Below are 20,892 nucleotides of genomic sequence, written 5' to 3' on the forward strand. Positions count from 1 at the left end.
AGCCAGAGGGGCGGCTCTGCATGGCTTGTTTTGGTTCTTCTCACAAACAACTGCGTGTCCTTGTGCCGAGGCCGGGAGAGGCGGCTCCATCTGGGATAACAGCCCTGGATCGCTCAGAGCCTGGGGCTCCCGGCCCCGGGGCTGGGGACTGGGAGAGCTGGGACTGGGAGAGCTGGGGCATTGCACAGCACTGGGACTGGGAGAGCTGGGGCAGTGCACAGCGCTGGGACTGGGAGAGCTGGGACTGGGAGAGCTGGGGCAGTGCAGAGCGCTGGGGTGGGACTGGGACTGGGAGAGCTGGGGCAGTGCAGAGCACTGGGGTGGGACTGGGAGAGCTGGGGCAGTGCACAGAGCTGGGACTGGGAGAGCTGGGGCAGTGCAGAGCACTGGGGTGGGACTGGGAGGGCTGGGGCAGTGCAGAGCCCTGGGGTGGGATTGGGAGAGCTGGGGCAGTGCAGAGCACTGGGGTGGGACTGGGACTGGGAGAGCTGGGGTGGGACTGGGAGAGCTGGGGCAGTGCACAGCACTGGGGTGGGACTGGGACTGGGAGAGCTGGGGTGGGACTGGGAGGGCTGGGGGCAGTGCAGAGCGCTGGGAGAGCTGGGGCAGTGCACAGTATTGGGGTGTCTCTGCAAGGCCTGGGGCAATGCACAGCACTGGGGTGTCTCTGTGAGTCCTGGGGCAGTGCACAGCACTGGGGTGTCTCTGTGAGTCCTGGGGCAGTGCACAGCACTGGGGTGTCTCTGTGAGTCCTGGGGCAGTGCACAGCACTGGTGTGTCTCTGGTGGCCCCAAACACCCAGACCTGTCAGTGCTCTGCATGTGCTTAGCCAGAGCTCTGGGCTGGACACTCCTGGCTGAGACTCAGGGGGTCCAAACCCTCCCGGGTCTCCCTCTCCCCGTGTGCAGGGAGGTGGGAGCAGGTGGCAGCCCAGAGGAGGGGAGAGCTGTGGCATCACCTGGGAATCACACCTGTGCGAGCATGGCTGCAAAGAGGAGTTCCCAGTAAAGTTTTTGGAAAGGGATAGTGCAGTTTCTGCCTCCTCCTGGTGCCTCCAGAACCTCCCTCTAACCCCACGCTGCTGACCTGAGCCTGAGGTGTTTTCTGGCACGCAGTGGAGAATGGCAGCCCTGGCAATGCAGAGGAACATCCCGTGGGGCAGCAGGACCTTCTGGAGGGCAGCTGGGACTCAAATCATCTCAGGAAAGCTGGGGACAGGCCGGGGGAGACAAAGGGCTCCCTGGGGCCGAGCTCCTGGCACAGTGAGGGGGTGACCCCCCCCGGGCCAAGCTGTTGAAATGGGGGAGCAAGGTCAGGCTCCCTGCAGGAGGGTGCAGAGGCTGACGTCAAAGGAAGCAGCTGTAATTCACAGGTTCCTGGGAGTGCTGCTCTCCAAGCCGTAATTCATCCCAGAAATGGCATTTCAGCCTTGAGCATTATCGCTGCTCTGCCGTGTCCCACTGCTGGGGCAGATAATGGGGCCCGGGGAGTAGGGGGCTGCCTGGGGCTGCCCCTCGCTTCAGTCCCAGGCTCAGCAGCTCGATGTATTTCATGTTCTGTGTTCTATGGGCTGTCCTGGTTCTTGTGCACAGCGTGTGCAGAGGCTCAGCCTGGCTTGTTATTCTGCAATGCTCGTGCTGTGAGATGGTGTCATCCAAAGTGATCCCTTATTAGCCCTTATTAGCCGTTGTTACCCATCAAATTTGGACTCAATGACCTTGGAGGACTTTTCCAGCCTCAGTGATTGTGGCACTGGGCTGGTCTGTCACTTGTCACAGGTCTGTCCCTGGCAAGGACGGCATGCCAGGCAGGGCAGGAGCTGCTCAGGGCTCTGCTGCCCGTGCCCCCGGGGCTGGGGGTGCTGTGCTGGCCCCGCACGCTCCCAGCCCCGTGCGCTGCCCGCGGCCCCGGTGGTGGTGGGGAGCTGGGGCTGGCCTTGGCCCGCAGTGACGGCTCTTATCTCGGGCTGACGGGGCAGAATCCTTCAGCCCCGCGTACTTAAGGCCGTGCTCGGTGGGGCCGGGGCAGAGCAGCGCTCGGCGCAGACAGACGGACACTGCGGCCACCACCGAGGCCACCACAGCCAGTGCCACTGGAGCCACTGCCTCTGCCACTGCCAGTGCCACTGGAGCCACTGCCTCTGCCACAGCCACTGCCACTGCCCAGCCCACAGCTCCGAGCCTGCAGGGAGATGCTGCCGGCCACGTCCAAGCTCTGCGCCGCCATCTCCTACCGCCACCTGCGCAACATGACCGGTGAGGCCGGCTGCGGCCTGGGACAGCCCTGTCTGGGGCAGGATGGGGCTGGGACAGCCCTGTCCGGCTGTTCTGGGGCAGGATGGGGCTGGGGCAACCCCTGTCTGGGGCAGGACAGGACCAGGACAGCCCTGTCCGGCTGTCTGGGGCAGGATGGGGCTGGGACAGCCCCTGACAGGCTGTTCTGGGGCAGGATAGAACCGGGACAGCTCTGTCCGGCTGTTCTGGGGCAGGATGGGGCTGGGACAGCTCTGTCCAGCTGTTCTGGGGCGGGATGGAACCGGGACAGCCCCTGTCCGGCTGTCTGGGGCAGGATGGGGCCGGGACAGCCCTGTCCGGCTGTTCTGGGGCAGGATGGGGCCGGGACAGCCCCTGTCCGGCTGTTCTGGGGCAGGATGGAACCGGGACAGCCCCTGTCCGGCTGTCTGGGGCAGGATGGGGCCGGGACATCCCTGTCCGGCTGTTCTGGGGCAGGATGGAACCGGGACAGCCCTGTCCGGCTGTCTGGGGCAGGATGGGGCCGGGACATCCCTGTCCGGCTGTTCTGGGGCAGGATGGAACCGGGACAGCCCTGTCCAGCTGTTCTGGGGCAGGATGGGGCTGGGACAGCCCTGTCTGGCTGTTCTGGGGCAGGATGGGGCTGGGGCAACCCCTGTCTGGCTGTCTGGGGCAGGATGGGGCTGGGACAGCCCCTGTCCGGCTGTTCTGGGGCAGGATGGGGCCGGGACAACCCCTGTCCGGCTGTTCTGGGGCAGGACAGGACCGGGACAGCCCCTGTCCGGCTGTCCTGGGGCAGGATGGGGCTGGGGCAACCCCTGTCTGGCTGTCTGGGGCTCAGGGATTCTCTCCCCCCTGCCACAGGCAGAGTTTCTGACAAAAGTTTATTAGAGAAGCTCCTGTTGAATCACAGGCTCCAGAAAGGACTTTCTTTCTTTCTAAACTCCTCAGAGCGGTGGCTGGGGACTTGGTGATGCTCTGCCCACTCTGTAGCGTGTTGGGTTCTGTGATGTACCGTCCCTGAAACCCTGAGCCCTGTCACTGGGGCCTGAGGGGCTGGCTCATGTCCCTGTGAGCAGTTCAGGGTCACAATCCCTCTGGTGTGAGGGTTTTGTGCTCCATTTCCACGCTCTTTCCTGGGCACCTGCATGATGCTCCTCAGTGTTTTCACTGCTGCATGGCTGGAGCCAAGCTCAGGATTGCTCAGGACAGCCGACCTCAGGGCAGTGCGATGGCAACCAGCTGCTCACTGTGTCTGTAGGGACACTGAGACGGTGACAAGTGGGGACTTTTCCACGTTTAAACTGGGGAAAAGCCCACGGCTGGGCCCGGGCAGTGTGGAGCTGTGGGTGACACACTCTCTCCCCCAGGTCTGAGGAGACAAGCTGCCGTGGCCATCAGCCAGGAGCTGAGCAGGCTGGCCAGCCACAGCCCAGGACCCAGCACCTGGATCCACCAGGTGCGCAGGAGGAGCTCCTTATTCAGTAAGTGACACCTGAGGGGTCTGTTCCTTCCTGCTGGGGGAAAACCCTGCTTGAGGGTGGGCTGTGCTTGAGGGTGGGCACAGAGAAAGGTACTTGGTGCAGGTAAAGCTCACCCAGCACATTGCACTGCTCTTGCTCAGCCCTGCCTTTGTCTGGTGCTGGCAGGCTCAAGGCTGGAGGAGAAACCCTTCAGCGAGATGGAAATGTCTTACATCAAGCAAGGAGAGGAGGCCCTGCAGAAATCCCTGCGAATCCTGGAGGACCAGGACGACTGGAAGACAGAGACGGTGGCGGTGGGTGCTCTGCCCGTGGTGCTGCCTCGGAGCCCTCCCCTGTGAGCAGCTCTGGTGGTAACTCTGCCATCCCCTCCGCAGGGAAACGGAGACAAAGTGCTGAGCAAGGTGCTGCCGGACGTGGGGAAGGTGTTCCGGCTGGAGGTGGTGGTGGACCAGCCCCTGGACACGGTGTACGGAGAGCTGGTGGACAACATGGAGCAAATGGGAGACTGGAACCCCAACGTCAAAGAAGTCAGGGTAGGAGATGTGTGTCATTCCTGTCACAGCCAGCCTGTGCTCTGCCCTTTGCCTGCTGCAGGTGGAGAGGAGGTTTTGCAGCTGGGGGGAGTCTGGAGCAGCTTCTGTGTGACTAATTCTGCAGGAAAGGCATTTCCTGCAAGGAGCTGCCAGTTCTGCTGGAAACTGGGGCTGATCTGGGGAAGAAATAGCCCCAAGGGACAAGGAATCAGAGGCAGTAAGGGAATAGCTTTTCACTCAGAAACTCACCTGGGGGTGAGCGAGTATTGGGAATTATTGCCGCTGTCAAGTCTTTGTCAGACCCTGTATCTGAACAGCTGGTAAGCAAAGGCAGCTTTTAGCTGTGCTTGCAGTAAACACTTCAAATGAAAGTTTTAACTCTAAACTGCAGATTCTGGAGAAGATTGGCAAGGACACGGTGATCACCCATGAGAAGGCGGCCGCCACCCCGGGGAACATCGTGGGGCCGCGGGACTTTGTGAGCGTCCGGTGCTCCAGGAGACGCGGCTCCACCTGCGTCCTGGCCGGGATGTCCACCACCTACGGGGCCATGCCCGAGCAGGAGGGCTTCATAAGGTACCACCTGCCCAGCCCAGCTCTGCGTGTGCAGCAGGAGATTCCCACAGGGCACAAGGGTTTCACTGCAGGCAGCAGGAGCTGCTGCAGAACCCCCAAAGTGCATTTTTCTGGCTGAAAAGTCCAAGTTTGGGTCTGACCTGGGCCTCTCTCCCTACCAGGGCGGAGAATGGTCCCACCTGCATGGTCCTGCGCCCGCTGCCCGGCAGCCCCTCCCAGACCAGGCTCACCTGGCTGCTCAGCATTGACCTCAAGGTACCTGGGGCTGGGGGAGCCGGGGAATGTGCAGATCCTGGGGCTGTGGGGGAGCCAGGGGCTGTGGGGGAGCCAGGGGCTGTGGGGGGATCCAGGGGCTGTGGGGGATCCAGGGGCTGTGGGGGAGCCAGGGAATGTGTGGGATCCAGGGGCTCTGGGGGGGATCCAGGGGCTGTGGAGGGATCCAGGGGCTCTGGGGGGGATCCAGGGGCTCTGGGGGAAGCTGGAGGCTCTGCTCACAGGCTGTGTCTGCTCCGCTCCAGGGGTGGCTGCCCAAGACCATCATCAACCAGGTCCTGTCCCAGACACAGGTGGACTTTGCCAAACACCTGCGGCAGCGCCTGGCCCGGCCGGTGCCTGTGGCCTGCTGACCACAGCTGCTGACCACAGCTGCTGACCACAGCTGCTGACCACCCAGTGCAGGGCTTCCTTCAGGGGACAAGTACAGAATCTTGTCACTTCAATTAGCCAAGGCCTTTGATAGCAGACTCCACTAATTAATACATAGCTACACTCAATAAATATAAAGGTTTATTTATTGAAGCTCATTGTGGAAGTGCAGGACTAATAATTTAAGTCCAGCAGTTGCTTAACTGAGCACGTGCTGGCCCAGTCAGCCAACTCCACCCTCCCTAATTACTTTCAATGAATAAAGCTTTAATTAGTGCTGTCTACAATTAAAGGCCTAATTAGTTATTAGGGAGACAGCTGACTGGGAAGGTACATCCTCAGTGAGGCAAATACAAGCCTGACTGAACCTCAACTTTTACTCTCCCAAAACTCAAAGACAGCACTTACTTAAGAATTTTGTTTCCTCTCCCCCTCAAAGCAGCTCTAATTTATTTTTTCCTGTACCAACACATAAGAAGTGTCAAACTATTTATTCACCCAAAGCTCTGCAATGATATCATTAGCAGGAGGCCCTATGTAACTCCTGTGCACAGCAGATCTTTAGCTCAAAAGATCTCCAAGCGTAGCTACTTTGCGTTTCAATGTCACTTCTAACAATTTACAAGACCAAAACAAGAATAAAAAGAAGAGTGAAAGCCTTTATTTTTAAACTGGTTTCCAGTCTGTGGGGAAAAAAAATACAGTTTGGGCAGAAGCCCAAATTTCACTCTTACATGCAGCCGTGTTGTTCCAACAGAGCCGTCCTGGCTGGGAGCTGTTGGCCACCATCAGCCAAACACACCTGAGCACAGGGTCACTGCAGCCACACCTGGCAGCTCCAGCACCCCCTGACCCGTCACAGCCGGGAGAAGGTTCCTCAACACCCCCCTCCCCAGCGAGTGACACCCTCATGGTACTGGGGGCTCCCAGAGAGGCCCCACAGTAGCACAAAACCCCCCAGAAGTGCCCCCAGGCAGTGGGGAGGTGTGAGCACACACCAACACCTGCCAGCCAGGGCTGCATCCACCTCCGGGGTCCTTGGCTGATCGCTGGGAGAGAGATGGATGCTCCTCTGCAGCAAAGCCACGCTGCTGGGGCTTATGGCTCCCAGGGCGGGCTCCTCCTGCCGTCCACCTCGGTCTCCACGTGGTACAGGACATCAGCCAGCGTGTGCTCCACCACGGCCCCCCAGCCCATGTCACTCATCTGCAGAGGGAAGCACAGTTAGCTCCACTCCTGGACAAGGAGGGACCATCCCAGGGCTGTTTCCCTCCTCGAACAGTAGTGGCAGGGGGGAAATTCAAAGTGTTGCCTTGAACAACAATTCAGCCCCCATACTGACAAATGAGGCCAACACAGGCAACAATCTGTCAAGAGGAACAAGATAACAACACCTACTCTTTAATTAAAATTTAATGATTTATTTGGATACCTGTCCTTACGTATTTTTAAACACAATCCTTTTGGCTACACTGTCCAGGTACCGAGACTGAAGGACAGGTACAGGTGTGGTATGAATCACACCAAAACATCTTTGATTTAAACAAAAAGGCTCTCAAATGGGGGGAGAAGCTTCAGTTTTACTTACAGGATGGTAAGTGATGTCCCTCGGTGGATACTTGAAATACGGCCCAAAGTTTATAGAAACCTGTGGAACATATATTTTCATAAAATCCAAAAATCCAAGAAAATCTGTTTAGTCTTCCTGAGCTTCCCCACACCCTGTGCAAAACTCACAGGAACAAACATTGCTGATGTTACCTCAGCCATTTGATAATCATGTTACACATGTGAACTGCAAGACTGTTCCAGAGTCACTGAAGTGATCCCCACTTTCTGTTTTCACTTGGCACGCTCTCCGAGTGCCCACACTTTGTGCATGAACACACTTTGTGTCTGAAACTGATGGATTTAGGAGTTCCCTTTCAGAGACCCCTCACTCACCGTGCAGCCTTTGTACAGAGAGATAGCAGGAAAATAAACCCCCTCAAAGATGTCCTTAAAGGCAACTCCTTGGCTGACACCATTCTTGAAGAATATGATCTGAAAAATGCAGGGTTTTCCCACTGAGGGTGGCTGTCAGGACACAGCAACCCCGAGAGGATTAATCCCTGCTCCCTTTCACTCAGGCCAGGCATGTGCTGAAGTGACAGCAACAACTCACCTGGCTTCCAGGGGCTTGCTTTAGGCTCTTCTCTGCTTTGTCCACAAAATCCTTCTCTTCAAAGTACAAGTAGCTTTTGAATTTGATCAAAGCCTGAAACAGCAGCAAACGAAGTCAGAACAAGCCCAAAATCTGCTACCTGCCACCTGCCCTAGTCTGGGCCAGGTGTGCCTGGTGTCAGAGCACCTGTGAGGAGTGATTCCCACAGCTCAGAGATTTGAGTGCCAGGAAGGGAAGGTGAAAGGAGGTTTGGGCAATCCCATCCAGGAGTATTTTGCTCTCTTGAGACCAACACTTTGGGCCTCTCCCCCACGAACCACAGAGGTACTGAGAGGCAGGATAGGAAGGATGCATGGAAAGGGGCACAAGTGAGGCCACAGCCACTCATTTTCCAGTTTTCCACCTGCCAGTGCTCAATCCAACAGTGAACCTGCACCTCACCTTGTCTTTATAGGTGTCAGGCAGGGATTTGGCCGTCTCAGTATCCTCTGGAAGGCTGATGTAAAACCCCAGGACATCGCCCTGTCCGTAGCCAGAGGAATAGTGTTTCCCTATGGACTGGTGAAACTTGGTTCCCTTTTTGCTGCGCCAGGAGTAACTGAACTTGTCATATCCCAGAGGGGCCTGGAGGTTCCCTGCGGAAACAAACGCTTCATAGTGAACAAGGGGAGTGCAGCAGGAGCACCTGCTGAGAAATGTTTTGTAAGATTATTTACCCAAGGGCTGTGACCAGCCTAATCTGGCAGCTGTGTCTGGAGGCATCTCATCCATGGAGATTTCGAAGTACCAGGCTCCCTTCCGCACGCCGTGCGAGGCTCGCACCATGGAATAGCCCTTCTCACCAACAACAGTCAGCCTGTCGTCAGAGATCTTCAGCTGGGGAGCTGCAGGGGAGCACACACGTGTGATTTTTAATGGGGTGATGTCAAAAGGCAAGTGGACACGCAGAGGTGGATTTCACCTCTGCGAGCAGTGGCACCTGAAACAGCTCTGACTGGTACCGAGAGGTGACTGAGATGCCTCTGGAGGGAAACACAACCTGCACAGATCAACCAGCTCTGTACCTCGGTCATGCAGCGCCAGGAGGACTCGCTCGTACAGGCAGGCTCTGTACAGGTCCCCAGGAATTGGTTTTCCTGCCCAACAGTCCAGCTCCAGCTTTTCTGGGTCGGGTGCGTGGGGGTCGGGCTCGGCCAGGATGTAACGATACCCGTCCTTGTTGAAGGGGTGCTCCAGAGGGTACCCGTGGGGGGGCAGGCGCTGAGCCGAAAACAGCGGGTCACTGAAACACAGAAATCCACTCTGGCACCTCCAGGTGCTGCCACCTGTCACCCCAGGACACCCCCCTGCAGAGCTGTCCCTGTGCTCAGGGGCTGCACTCGTGTCAGTGTGAAACGGGCGCAGTCATCCACTACAAATCACTTATAGCCTGTGACCCATCTGTGATGTTATCAGTGACATCACAGGGCTCTGGAGTGACCCCCAGACACCCACCCAGGGCAGAGACAGCGGGGAGGCAGCTTAGGGCATCACAAGTGCCACTGTCCCTGATTGGTATCCACCCCTGCACCCATCCCGTGCCCATCCCCATCCCCACCCCTGCACCCATCCCATCCCCATCCCCACCCCTGCACCCATCCTGTGCCCATCCCCACCCCTGCACCCATCCTGTGCCCATCCCCACCCCTGCACCCATCCCATCCCCATCCCCGCCCCTGCACCCATCCCATGCCCATCCCCATCCCCACCCCTGCCCCCATCCCATGCCCATCCCCATCCCTGCCCCTGCACCCATCCCATGCCCATCCCCGTGCCCATTCCCACACCCATCCTCACCCCTGCACCCATCCCGTGCCCATCCCCACCCCTGCACCCATCCCGTCCCCATCCCCACCGCTGCACCCATCCCATGCCCATCCCCACCCCTGCACCCATCCCATGCCCATCCCCACCCTTGCACCCATCCCATGCCCATCCCCATCCCTGCACCCATCCCATCCCCATCCCCATCCCTGCACCCATCCCGTGCCCATCCCCATCCCTGCACCCATCCCGTGCCCATCCCCATCCCCGTGCCCATTCCCACACCCATTCCCACACCCACCCCTGCCCCCCCAGGGCACCTCTGCTCTCACCTCCGGGTTTTCTTGGCCGTGCCCGTGGTCCCCCCGTCCTGCTGCTTGCGCTTGGCCCCTCGGCCCTTCCCGCTGCCCCCGGCAGCCATTCCCCCTGCACACACAAACCAGGCCCGCTCAGGAGCTGCTGCTCGCCAGGAATCCCCGGGAGAGAGGGGCAGAGCAGCCAAACCAAAACAGCTCCTGGGCTCAGGTGCTTTTGGCCACAGTTAATGTGAACCAGACTTCACTGCCAACGAGCACAGAAAGTCCACAGCTTACATGTGGCTTCTGGTCAGCTTTTGAGGTGCCTGAATTTGGAGCAGAAGCTAAAGGAGATTGAGCAGCAAAACAAGCTCAATTTGAGCTTTTCAGGTTTGAATTAAGGATCTTTTTTGTCATCAGAAGATTTATAAGCAGCAGCACTGGGATCCACTTCAGGGGCATTATTATGATTATTATTATTGGACATTGCAGTCACAGCCCACATCCATGTCTGCAGAAGCAGCAGAAACCCACCCTACAGCACAGCCACCAAACCAGTGACCCTGCGCTGGAGGAACATTGACACCAACCAGCAACAAGCACTCAATGTTCAATTTCCATCTACAAAACAAAATACACCTGAGTTGAGGAAAAATGAAAAGCAAGAGGTGTTTCTCTTCAGTACTACTGAAATCAGTTCTATGATTAAGCAGCAAATCAGCCTGAACTCAGCACTCAGTAACAAAACTGAGTGTAGGAAAAGCTACATGTCAAACTTAATCAAACTAATATCAGCATGCTTCAATAAATGAAATCATACATGCATTTTATCATCCTGCTGTTTCCAAAGATAACACTGCTGATTTATAAGGAAAACGATGGGAATTTCATGTACTGTAGATAAACACCTTCACAAACCACATTTGTGTGGTAACTAAAAATCCAGTCAGCTCTTCCATTACCAGCACTCCCTTACAGTGTAAGGGGTCCAAACCATCCAGGGAATGCCATATTCTGCACAAACATGACCTGATCCAGCTGCACTCCCTGATTTCAGTGCAGACAAACATTCAGGCTCTCCAGTTTGTCAACAATTACTAGCCCAAAAAACCAATTACTCATCCAACAAACCATTGCACTGTAAATTTCAGACCAATTGTTTACGCATTAAAACTACAACATCAGGTCAACTGATACAGAAAAAATATATGTAAGTGTAAAATAAATAAACAACACCTTTAAATCAGTCAAGTAAGACAGAATATGGCAATTAAAAGCTTCTAAGTACTAAGATTAAAGACTGGAATTGCTGGTTTGTACTGAAGTCCAACTGCAATCACATCAGAGCACGCTTCCAGTTTTGATTGACTTTGGCATCTAAGAGACCCGAGCAAGAAAAGCTTTGCAAACAGCAATACTTAAGTTTTAGAAGCTGAAAGGTAAATATTCACCTCCCACAGAGGCTCCACCTGCAAGAACAGAAGTGGCACCACACGTTTGTCAGCCTCCAGAAACCAAATAAAAACAACCAGCGCATGACATGGAAACAACACACCTGAGATAGCTATTCTGCCTTAAAAAGACCCAAATACCTCCTGCCTGTACTACTAGGATGAGTTTAATAAAGATTATTAATATATAAACCCCATTAACAGCTCATTTACTGCAGCAAGGATGCCCTGAGTACCCTCAGCAAGATGGGAAACAGAAAATCTGAATAACTCAAGGAGATAATTTAAAACCATTCCAGGAGCAGAGTGACAAGCTCAGCCTTCAGCAAGCATCTTGATTTATCTGGTCACAGTAACGAAAGGGCTGAACCTCCCCAAGACACAAAGTTAATCTTTCTATAAAAAGGCACAGTGAGACTGTTCTGAGCATAAGCATAAGCTCAGTTCACAGGACAGTTTAACTGCACAGATGCCCAGACGACAGCTTAGTCCCAAATCCCCAAACCCCTCCTGAGTAAAGAACTTGCCATTTAAGCTTCCACTCGTGGACACGGCGTTGTTCTGTTTCTGGTTGTCATAGGCTGGACCAATATTGGCAAGATCCTGCAGGAGATGAAGTGCTCTGCTGTACAGACTTGGTCAAAGGGAGCACCCCGAGCCTGAGCAGGGCAGTCCTCGTGCTGGGGCTCCCACCCACTGCAGGCACAGCACGGGCTCACAGCAGAGATCTGCCCCTTCACGAGCAGAAAGGCACCAGAGGGACCCCCCACCCTGTCACTCCCCACCTTCCTCCTGTCTCCCATCACATACCTGGTCTAGAAGCCCAAATTTGGGGTAATCTTCCTCTGGGTCTTTACTGCCTGGGTCTGGATGCTCTTTCACCAGGAACACGTCTCTTTCTTTACACTAAAACAGAGAAGTTTTAGTTACACAGGGTAAGATCATAACAAATTCATTAACGAGTGTTTAAATGCCAGTAGTTCCTATTAATATGTGTTAGGTACATCAGCTGCCCAAGAAGCATCAGCATCTTCACCCTGCAGCTCCAAGCCCAGCCCTCAGCACACAGAGATATCAGAAACCCAAACTTGTGGGAATTCTTCCCAGGATTTACCCTCAATCCTTACCATGGTTTTGACAATATTATTGGGCCAAGTCATTTTCCCAGGCCTCTGCCGTGTTGTCATACACTCCCAGTATTTATCAATAAAGGGGATAATATCCTGTAGGAACAGAAAACACTTGTGTGAGCTCCTCCTCTTGCTGACACCAGCAGTGACGTGAACCCGCGGCAGTTCCCGAAGATCCAGACCTTATCCTTGGAGAACATCGTTTTGGGGTGCTCGTCCTGTGTCCTCGACTGCCACGTGAGGTTGGCCAGAGCACTAAGGCACATTTCCTTCAGATCTGAGAAACAAAACACCCCAGGGCTACAGTCACACTTGGTGGGAAGATCACACAGCCGTGTACACAGCGATCAAAACCTCCCAAATTCTCTCCTGACTCAGCCCTCACTGAACCAGCTACACCATAATCAGTAGCAAAACATTTTTAGAAGAAGCCACACATGGCTGTAAATATGGGGTTTCGGCTCATTTTCCAGAAGTCTCAGCACAGCCACCCAAAGACTTCAGACAAAGCCAATGCTCCAGGATGAGCTCACACAAAACATCTCCCAAGGAGCTGCTCCCAAACTCACTCGCTTGTTTCCTCAGGAAGTAGGTGTTCCCGCTGTGGTGGCACACGTTGCAGTGGAAGCTGTAGTTGGTCATGAAGGGCAGACACGACCTAGGAAAAAGCAGCTTTGTTAGGGCTGGGCACAGTAATTATCATATCAGGTTCAAGAATCCCAGAATCTGTGAGGTTGGGAAGGCACTCTGGAGACCAGGGAATCCAGTCTGTGCCCAATCCCCATCCCAGAGTGCTGAGTGCCACCTCCAGCCCTTCCCTGGACACCTCTCCTTGTCCTGTCCCTGGGAACAGAGCCTGACCCCCGGCTGTCCCCTCCTGTCAGGAGCTGTGCAGAGCCAGAAGTGCCCCCTGAGCCTCCTCTTCTCCAGGCTGAGCCCCTCCCCAGCTCCCTCAGCCCCTCCTGGGGCTCCAGACCCTTCCCAGCTCCATTCCCTGCCCTGGACACGCTCCAGCCCCTCAATGCTCTTCCTGGAGTGGAAGAAAATTAACTATTCTTTACTACAGTGGGTTAAGAAACGAATTATTCCAGGTTAAAAGCAAAGTATTCCCTCCCTCCCTAAAACCACAAACATCTAACAGGCTCAGTGGTATTTCATGGGGGTGTCTTTATCACGGACAAAGCTTTATTTACACAACACAACAGTTCCCAAGTGCTCAAGGCCATGGGCAGGTCCTTGGGCACTCGGACTCCAAACACTCCACTCTGGCTCCCAAAGGCCCCTGCTGGCCCTTCCAGCCATCACCTACGTGGTGTCGATGCCGAAGGTGTCAGCTGTGAACCACTTGGTGCAGATGCCGCACTGCAGCTCGATCTCGCCCAGCTGCCGCGCGTTCTCCTCGTCCCCCGAGCCCCCCTGGGCATCCATGGCTTCGGCACCGTCCCCGGCAGCGTCCTGGAACCGCAGCAGAGCCAGGGATGCAACACCAGAGCACTTCAGAGGGAATAAATCCTTCCCCCAAGGCACGGCCGAGCCAGGAATCCAACAGTGCCGGGGGCAGGCAGTGCAGGGGCCTGGGCAGGAACCTGCCACCAGGGCGCTTCAGAGGGAATAAATCCTTCCCCCAAGGCACGGCCGAGCCAGGAATCCAACAGTGCCGAGCCAGGAATCCAACAGTGCCGGGGGCAGGCAGGAATCTGCCACCAGGGCACTTCAGAGGGAATAAATCCTTCCCCCAAGGCACGGCCGCGCTGCGAGCGGGCTGGAGCCGTTTTGTACGCTCGCGGTGAGGGTTTGCCACCCGGCTCCGGATTTACCCTGCACAGTCTCCCGTACGGAAGCGCGGCTGGGGACCCGAGCGGCACCTACCAGCGGCTCCTTGCCGTGCGCCGGCTCGGTCTCCAGCGCCGCGCTGCCATCCGCCGCGGCGGCGTCCCTGCGGGGCACAGCGGTCAGGGCCGGGCCCGCAGCGGGGGGACGCGCGCGGCGGGGCCCGGCGGGATCGGCCTGAGGGAGGCCCGGCCCGGGACCCCATCGGCGTTCCCATGGTAGCGGGGCCGGGCCCCGCGGAGCCCCCAGCCCCGCGCAGGGAGGCACATACCCGGTGTCGGCGGCGGGCGGCTCCGGCGGGGCCGGGGGCTCCGGCGGGACCGGCGGCGGCTCCGGGGGTGGCTCGGCCGCCTCACCCGCTGCCGCCATCTTCCCGCTTCCGCTGCTCTCGCGAGACTCAGCGCGCCCCCTGCCGGCGGCCGCCGGGAGCGCGGCGCGGGGAGGCGTGACGTCAGCGTGATCGGCCGTGACGTCACCGTGCGCGGCCGTGACGTCACCCCGCCGCTGGCGGGGCGCGGGGCGGACGGCGGGACATGAACCGGGAGCGGTCCCGTTCATCCCCCGCCCCGTGTGTCCCTCCGGGAAGGACGAGTGTCGCCTCCCCCCGCTGGCACCGCCCCCCCCCACACAGAGATTGGGGTCCACGCGTGTCCCCGGTCCTGCTCCCCTCGCCACGGAGCGCGGCGGGACTGACTGGGTGGGCGAGTGGCCGGGACACGCGTCCCCACCGCTCCCGGGTTTTGGGGACAGCAGTGCCTCGCATGGCGCGGGGGTGGCCGCCCCCAGCCCCAGCTACGGGACAGAGGGACGGAGAGAGGGGTGGCGGGGACGAGCCCAGGAGGGGCGGAGGGAGAATCGGATGGGCAGAAAGAGAAGAGGAGGAATGCAGGGATGAGGCAGCGGTGGATGGATGGTGGATGGAATGATGGATAAGGCTGGAGGCAGCGGGGGAAGGATGGGGCGAAGGAGAGAGAAAGAAAGAGCGGGGCGGGGGACGAAGGCAAGAGAACGGGCAGGGATGGCCGGGAGGTAATGGGGGTGGAGGGGAGGGAGGACAGAGATAGGGACGGAGCGATGGGAAGAGGGATGGGGAGAAGAGGGGAGGGGGCTGTCGGGGAGGGGGGTGCCGGGGCCGCCCGGGGCGGCGCTCGGGGCCGCTGTACAAATAGGGCGGCTGCGGGTGGCCCGGGCAGACATGCGGGTCCCTCTCCGCTCCGTGCCCGCGCTGGCGCTCTGCGCCTTAGCCCTGCTCCGCCTGGGCTGCGCCCCGACCTGGGCGCTCACCTGGGCACCGACCGCAGCGTCCACCGGGGCGCTCACCTGGGCACCGACCGCAGCGTTTCCCGGGGCACTCACCTGGGCACCGGCCCGCGCCCCGCCGCGCTGCCCCCCGTTGATGCTGCAGCTGCTCCGCGCCCCTCCCGCCCCGCTCCGCGCCGCCGCCGCCGCCGCTCTCAGCTTCTCCCCACACGGTGAGTGGGGCCGCGGGCATCGCTGTCCTGGGACCGGCACCGTCCCCCAGCATCCCTGTCCTGGGACGGGCACGGTCCCCCAGCATCCCTGTCCTGGGACCCGCGCAGTTCCCAGGACCGGCACCGTTCACGGCAACCCTGTTCCCGGGATGGCACCGTCCCTCTTCCCGGGGCTGCCGCTGTCCCCGAGTCCCCCTGTGCTGGGACCAGCGCCATGCCCGGGACCTGCCCTGTCCCCATGCCCTGTCCCCATGCATCCCTGGCAGGGATCCCCACTGTCCCGGGCATCCCTGCTCGCAGGACCAGCCCTGCCTGAGGCTCTGGCTGGCTCTCAGGTGGATCCAGCTGCTTTCTCCCGACCCCCAGGCTCCCACAGCGGCAGCAGGCGGGGGCACCGTCCCCCCAGCTCTGGCACCCCTGGCAGCACTCCCCTCACCGTGCCCTTGGCTTTCAGGCTCCCTGCAGAACGGCTCCCGCTGGGCGCTCTCCTTCGACATGTCTTCCCTGTCCAGCAGCCAGGAGGTGAGTCTGGCTCAGCTCCGAGTCCGCCTGCCCGGCCTCTCCCGCGCCCACAACGTCTCCCTGGACATCTACCACAGCCAGCGGCGCAGGTGCCGGGGGGACGGGACCTGCGCCCACCGGCTCCTCCTGGGCACCGTGGCTGGCAGCCCCTCTGCCACCCAGGCCTCCTGGAAAGTCTTTGAGGTCACCAACCTGCTGCGGGCCTGGCTGCACCAAGCCGCGGTCGCTGAGCACCGGAGCCCCGCGGGAACGGGGCGGTGGGAGGTGAGCGGCTCGGCCGCCCCGGCCACGGGAGACACCGGCCACGGTGACCCAGCCCTGCCCCGGGACGTGGCAGACAGCGTCCTGCTGCTCGTCTTCTCCAAGGACAAGTCTCCAGGGGAGCACAGCCTCATCAGGACGGCAGAGACCTCCAAGTACATCATGCGCGACAGCGGCTCGCAGGGCGCGGGGGCGCGGCGGCAGCGCCGGAACCGGGTGGAGAAGCAGCGGATCAAAAGCAGCGGCACCGCCGCGACCGCCCCGCGGGAACCGGGCAGGGCGCTGTGCCGGCGGGTGGACATGGTGGTGGATTTCGAGCAGACGGGCTGGGGCAGCTGGATCGTGTACCCCAAGAAGTACAACGCCTACCGCTGCGAAGGGCTGTGCCCCTCGCCCGTGGATGAGACTTTCAAGCCCACCAACCACGCCTACATACAGGTAAGAGGGGTGCTGCCCCTCATCCCCCGCACCCCCACAGCCCAGCACGGGGGTGTTCTGCCCTTCCCGTGTCTCCCACAGAGTTTGCTGCAGCTCTACAAGCCCAACCAGGTGCCGTGTCCCGCCTGCTCCCCGGTGAAGATGAGCCCCCTCTCCATGCTCTACTACGAGAAGGGTGAGATCGTCGTCCGCCACCACGAGGACATGATCATCGAGGAGTGCGGCTGCAACTGAGGCCACCCCGTACCCCGGCAGGAAGGTGCCCGTCTGCGCCCAGGGGTGCCCCGGGGACTCAGGAGCATCCCCGAAGGCCCCGTGCCCGCGGGCTGGCACAGCCCCGGCTGGGCCGGGAGGAGCGGGTGCCCGGCAGTTCTGCAGCGCTGCACGGGCACCGTGCCCGGCGGGATCCAGGCTCCGCCAGGAAAAGGCCACCAGGGGCAGATCTGGGGCGGTGGGTGCCCCGTGCTGGGTTTACCGAGGAGCTGGGGGCTGTGTGTGGCACAGAGGCAGGGGTTGAGGTGCAGGGGCACGGCAGCGCTGCTCCCTGCCACCACAGGGCTCAGGCAATGGGAATTCCCAGCCGTGGGAATAGTCAGGAGCCACAGGTTCTCAGGACTCTGCACCTCCAGTGTCTGGCCACACTGAGCATACACACCACTGGGATTTCCAATCTCCCCTGGGGTTTAGGCATTTCTCCTCAGAATTCTATTATATTTCTATTAAAACTGTCAGATTTCTATTAAAACTCTCAGATTTCTATTGCACCTCAGACAAGTGAATGTATTAGCCAATGTCCAGAGCCCCAGCTGGCAGATCCGGGTGGGCAGCGTTTACAAACAAGTAACCACAGCTCTGCTCGAGCCTTTTCCCCCTCGCTGGATGGGGTGGTTGTGAAAAGGTCACAGCTGTACAATTCTTCAATAAATTATATCTATTAAAAATGCCCATTGAGTTCTGCTGATTTTTGCTGTTGGTGGCCTGCCAGGGTGTGAGTGTCCCTTTCTCTGTGTCCCATCTGTTGCACCCAGAGCTGCTCCGAGAGCAGGTGGGCTCTGGCTGCTCCTGAAGGTCCCTCCAAGAGTGCAAAAGATGCTCCAAAGCTCATGTGAGATAAGGACGAAGCTGTTCCCACCCTGAAGAGGGGTTACTCAAGAGCAAGGGAAGCACCTGCAGGGTGGAAGGGGAGGCTAAAGGTATTTTCCGCTTTTATTTACCCCTCGGAGATAAGGGGTAAATAAAGGGAAATTCCCAGTAAGAGCAGGGAATTCTAAGCCGCGTGGTGCAGGCAGCTCCTTTGGGTCACCGATCCGGAGCAGCGCTGGGGTTGGGGTCCCGAGCGCCCCGGGGTGACCGTGTCCTCCCGGGGAGGGGCAGCTCGTCCCGGGCAAGCGGGATCAGCCCCAGGTTCACGCTGTCCCCACGCACGGGGACACGACACACGCGTGGGGACAGGCAGCAGAGGGGCCGGGGCTGGCGGCGGGTGGCCCTGGGACAGCGGCCACCCCTACCCGCCCCTCCTGGGCCACTCCACATCCCCGGCCAGGCTGATTATCCGCAATCCACATCCCGGGCGGCGGATAAACAAAGCGTGTCTGCTGCTCCCCCGGCCAGCGGGCCCTCCGCGGGGCCGCTTCCATATTCCAGCAGCTTTCACACTGCGGCCATCCCGTCATTAGAGGGTCATTTGCAGGAGCTGTCAAGGGTGGGCTGAGGGCGCGGGGCTGACCCCCGGCAGGAGGCAAAGCAGGAACCTGCCCCTCTGTGCTCTGGCTGATGGAAAATTACGGTATTTTGCCTTTTTCTCCGCAGTTTTTCTACAGTTCCAAAGCAGGAGGGTTCACTGCCCCAACGCCCCCCGGGACCCCCGGCTGCTGTATCTCTGCCATCTCTGCCCTTGTCTGGGCTGCTGGAGTTCAAAAGTTGTGGCGGGGCAGGGGGAGGCAGCAGCCGTTCCCTGGGAAGAGCAGGATGGAAAAATAAAGGCTGGGATTCCAGGGCTGTAAGGAAAACATCAAAGTGTGGACAATGACAATAAAGTCGGGTTTAGGCCAGGATCTGCTGGCCAGCCGGGCTCTGCCAGGCTCGGGCTCTGAGAGGGACCTGAACTGAGCAGGGAGAGCTCTGGCCCTGCTCCCGCCCTAATCTACATCGGCTGGGGAGCACAGGGAGCCCAGACGTGAGGACAATAAAGTGGGGGGACAGCCCCGGTCCTGCCCACCACCCTTCAGCATCCCAGGGCTGGGGGAGCCGGCAGATTCCTGCTCTGGGAAGGGCTGGTTTGGCCAGGGGGACAGCAGGCACAGATGACTTTGGACACATCGAAAGTGAGAACAAACAGACCGAGGGGTCCGTACAAATGGTGCATTAAAGCACGAGCTGGGTCGGGCAGGTGGCGTTTGTCCCGTGCCTGGGACACAGGGACACGGAGTAGGACACAGGGACACAGGGTGAGCTGCTCTGCCTGCTTGAGACAAAAAGGGGCCGGGATGGGAAATGCAACGACAAAGCCAACTTGTCCCTGGACCTCCCCGGAGCATCCCAGCTGTGCCTCAGCCACCCACGACTGCCTCCCTCCCTCCCTCCCGCTGTGCACAACTGGGCTCAGCCCGTGCAAAAGCAGCTCCTCGGCCTGGGAGTGCAAGCGAGGGGTGAGGAACAGAGCCTGGGGAAGCAGGGATGTGCCCCGGAATGCTGAGCTGCTCCTTGTGGGGCTGGGGTGAGCTTGGAGAGCTGTAAACGTGAGATGGATCCAAAAGGAGGGGAAGGGAGGGAGTGAAGGGTGAAGGACCAGAGCAATGGGATGCTGAGACCACTTGGTCCCACACCACGGGTGGAAAGGTTTAAGGGCTTAGGACAAATTGCACCAGAGCAGATGTGCACATCACCTCATCCCATGGCTGCTGTCTCTGCCCCCACAGCGGTCCTGATGCGCCCATGGCCCCAGGGCCCTGCACCAGAACCCAGCAGGACCCCTGGTCACACCTAGCCAGGTGTTTCACAGGCTTTCCTCCCTCCCTCTGAATTACCGTGTCGGAGGCACCTGGCGCTTTGATGCTCCCAGATCTGCATAAGCGGCAGATACCGATGCAAAGCTGCTGGGACACAGACAAAGCACTTAACACCTCCAGCACGTGTTAGCTCTCCTACAGGTGGCAGGAATGGCATTTAAGAGCATTACCTGCAATACCTGACACCCCCAAAACCCGACAAACTTCTGTACCAGCACCAAAGCCCAACACCACAAGGCTCCTGCTCCAACAGCCATAGCTGGTCGAGGCTGAAATCAGGTGAAAAGGTCGTTTCTCCCCAAAACTGCCTGGATGTGCAGCCCTCAGCTTGGGCAGGGCCACCAAAACCACAGTCCTGGGTGACACAGAGGGACACTGGCCAGCACACAGGTCAGGGAGGGTGACACGCAGTCCTGCTGAGAGAGCTGCTCACCCATCCAACCCTTCCCCGTAAAGCCACGACAGAGAGGCAATTCCTCCTTTTGGTTGGGACAGCAGTAGAAGCCCCAGCAGAAGTGCAGGGACTCACCCCTGCAGAGCCTGCCCAGCCTGTCGTGGCTTTTTCAGCCTTCCACACAGCAGAGGAACTCGGGGGAAATCACCATCAACATGGCAAAGCTTTCCTAAACCAAAAGCTGCAGCTGCACCACAGTCCAGCAGTGCCATTTTAAACCAAACCCACCAATGCAGCAGAGAAAAGTCAGTCCCAGATGCAGCAGCTCCCCTCTAAACCATCCTCAGAACCCAACTGGTGCAGCTGCGACTGATAAAGTCACACCTGAGGGCAATAAATTTGGATTTGTTCCCATTAAGGTTTCAGAGAAACCCTTAAATCTTATCTTAGAGAAATGCAGGTTTATCTGCAGCAATTGCTTTGTTCTGTTACTCATTACTGGGGGTTTGCATATCATAATGTCACCACTGAGCATCATTAGCAGATATTTAAATGCTATCTGCCAAAGCAGATCTGCACAGACACTCCCTGTGGTTTGGAAAGTCTGAAGTTCAGGCTGTGCCCCGTATGGGT

General features: G+C 58.6%; 3 protein-coding genes across 6 annotated transcripts; 2 read left to right on the forward strand and 1 right to left on the reverse strand.

Annotated features, from left to right (window-relative positions):
- The first annotated feature begins 2,031 nt into the window (after positions 1 to 2,031).
- STAR (steroidogenic acute regulatory protein) lies at positions 2,032 to 6,161 on the forward strand. The gene is made up of 7 exons (XM_041720610.2): positions 2,032 to 2,255; positions 3,623 to 3,736; positions 3,902 to 4,029; positions 4,111 to 4,269; positions 4,661 to 4,845; positions 5,007 to 5,100; positions 5,364 to 6,161. Exons 1-7 carry the CDS (start codon positions 2,192 to 2,194, stop codon positions 5,469 to 5,471), a joined length of 852 nt encoding a protein of 283 aa, XP_041576544.2. The 5' UTR covers positions 2,032 to 2,191; the 3' UTR covers positions 5,472 to 6,161.
- Positions 6,130 to 14,564, reverse strand: ASH2L (ASH2 like, histone lysine methyltransferase complex subunit). 4 transcript variants are annotated; one of them, XM_030290161.4, is made up of 17 exons: positions 14,436 to 14,563; positions 14,204 to 14,270; positions 13,644 to 13,789; positions 12,904 to 12,992; positions 12,517 to 12,611; positions 12,332 to 12,427; positions 12,015 to 12,110; positions 11,732 to 11,807; positions 11,205 to 11,222; positions 9,790 to 9,883; positions 8,719 to 8,936; positions 8,371 to 8,538; positions 8,096 to 8,289; positions 7,655 to 7,747; positions 7,435 to 7,533; positions 7,079 to 7,138; positions 6,130 to 6,696 (listed from the first exon to the last, which is right to left on the reverse strand). In XM_030290161.4, exons 1-17 carry the CDS (start codon positions 14,531 to 14,533, stop codon positions 6,589 to 6,591), a joined length of 1,815 nt encoding a protein of 604 aa, XP_030146021.4. In that variant the 5' UTR covers positions 14,534 to 14,563; the 3' UTR covers positions 6,130 to 6,588. The 4 variants fall into 4 exon arrangements, with proteins under 4 accessions (XP_030146021.4, XP_072773762.1, XP_030146022.4 ...); XM_072917661.1 differs by lacking the exon at positions 7,435 to 7,533 and having other exon boundaries at positions 14,436 to 14,564; XM_030290162.4 differs by lacking the exon at positions 11,205 to 11,222.
- Positions 14,565 to 15,310: 746 nt separating this feature from the next.
- NODAL (nodal growth differentiation factor) lies at positions 15,311 to 17,230 on the forward strand. The gene is made up of 3 exons (XM_030290167.4): positions 15,311 to 15,636; positions 16,091 to 16,857; positions 16,939 to 17,230. The coding sequence occupies exons 1-3, from the start codon at positions 15,360 to 15,362 to the stop codon at positions 17,089 to 17,091; spliced, it is 1,197 nt and encodes a 398-aa protein (XP_030146027.4). The 5' UTR covers positions 15,311 to 15,359; the 3' UTR covers positions 17,092 to 17,230.
- The last annotated feature ends 3,662 nt before the right edge of the window (positions 17,231 to 20,892 follow it).

Source organism: Taeniopygia guttata, chromosome 22 (assembly GCF_048771995.1).
Source record: "Taeniopygia guttata chromosome 22, bTaeGut7.mat, whole genome shotgun sequence".
Lineage (NCBI taxonomy): Eukaryota > Metazoa > Chordata > Aves > Passeriformes > Estrildidae > Taeniopygia > Taeniopygia guttata.

Coding starts and splice junctions, on each gene's coding strand:
- STAR (XM_041720610.2), top strand. CDS start 2,192: ATGCTGCCGGCCACGTCCAAGCTCTGCGCCGCCATCTCCTACCGCCAC. Junction 2,256..3,622: donor CCACCTGCGCAACATGACCG/GTGAGGCCGGCT, acceptor TCTCTCCCCCAG/GTCTGAGGAGACAAGCTGCC. Junction 3,737..3,901: donor CAGGAGGAGCTCCTTATTCA/GTAAGTGACACC, acceptor TGGTGCTGGCAG/GCTCAAGGCTGGAGGAGAAA.
- ASH2L (XM_030290161.4), bottom strand. CDS start 14,533: ATGGCGGCAGCGGGTGAGGCGGCCGAGCCACCCCCGGAGCCGCCGCCG. Junction 12,111..12,331: donor ATAATATTGTCAAAACCATG/GTAAGGATTGAG, acceptor TCTCTGTTTTAG/TGTAAAGAAAGAGACGTGTT. Junction 6,697..7,078: donor GGGACATCACTTACCATCCT/GTAAGTAAAACT, acceptor TTCCCTCTGCAG/ATGAGTGACATGGGCTGGGG.
- NODAL (XM_030290167.4), top strand. CDS start 15,360: ATGCGGGTCCCTCTCCGCTCCGTGCCCGCGCTGGCGCTCTGCGCCTTA. Junction 15,637..16,090: donor TCTCAGCTTCTCCCCACACG/GTGAGTGGGGCC, acceptor CTTGGCTTTCAG/GCTCCCTGCAGAACGGCTCC. Junction 16,858..16,938: donor CCAACCACGCCTACATACAG/GTAAGAGGGGTG, acceptor TGTCTCCCACAG/AGTTTGCTGCAGCTCTACAA.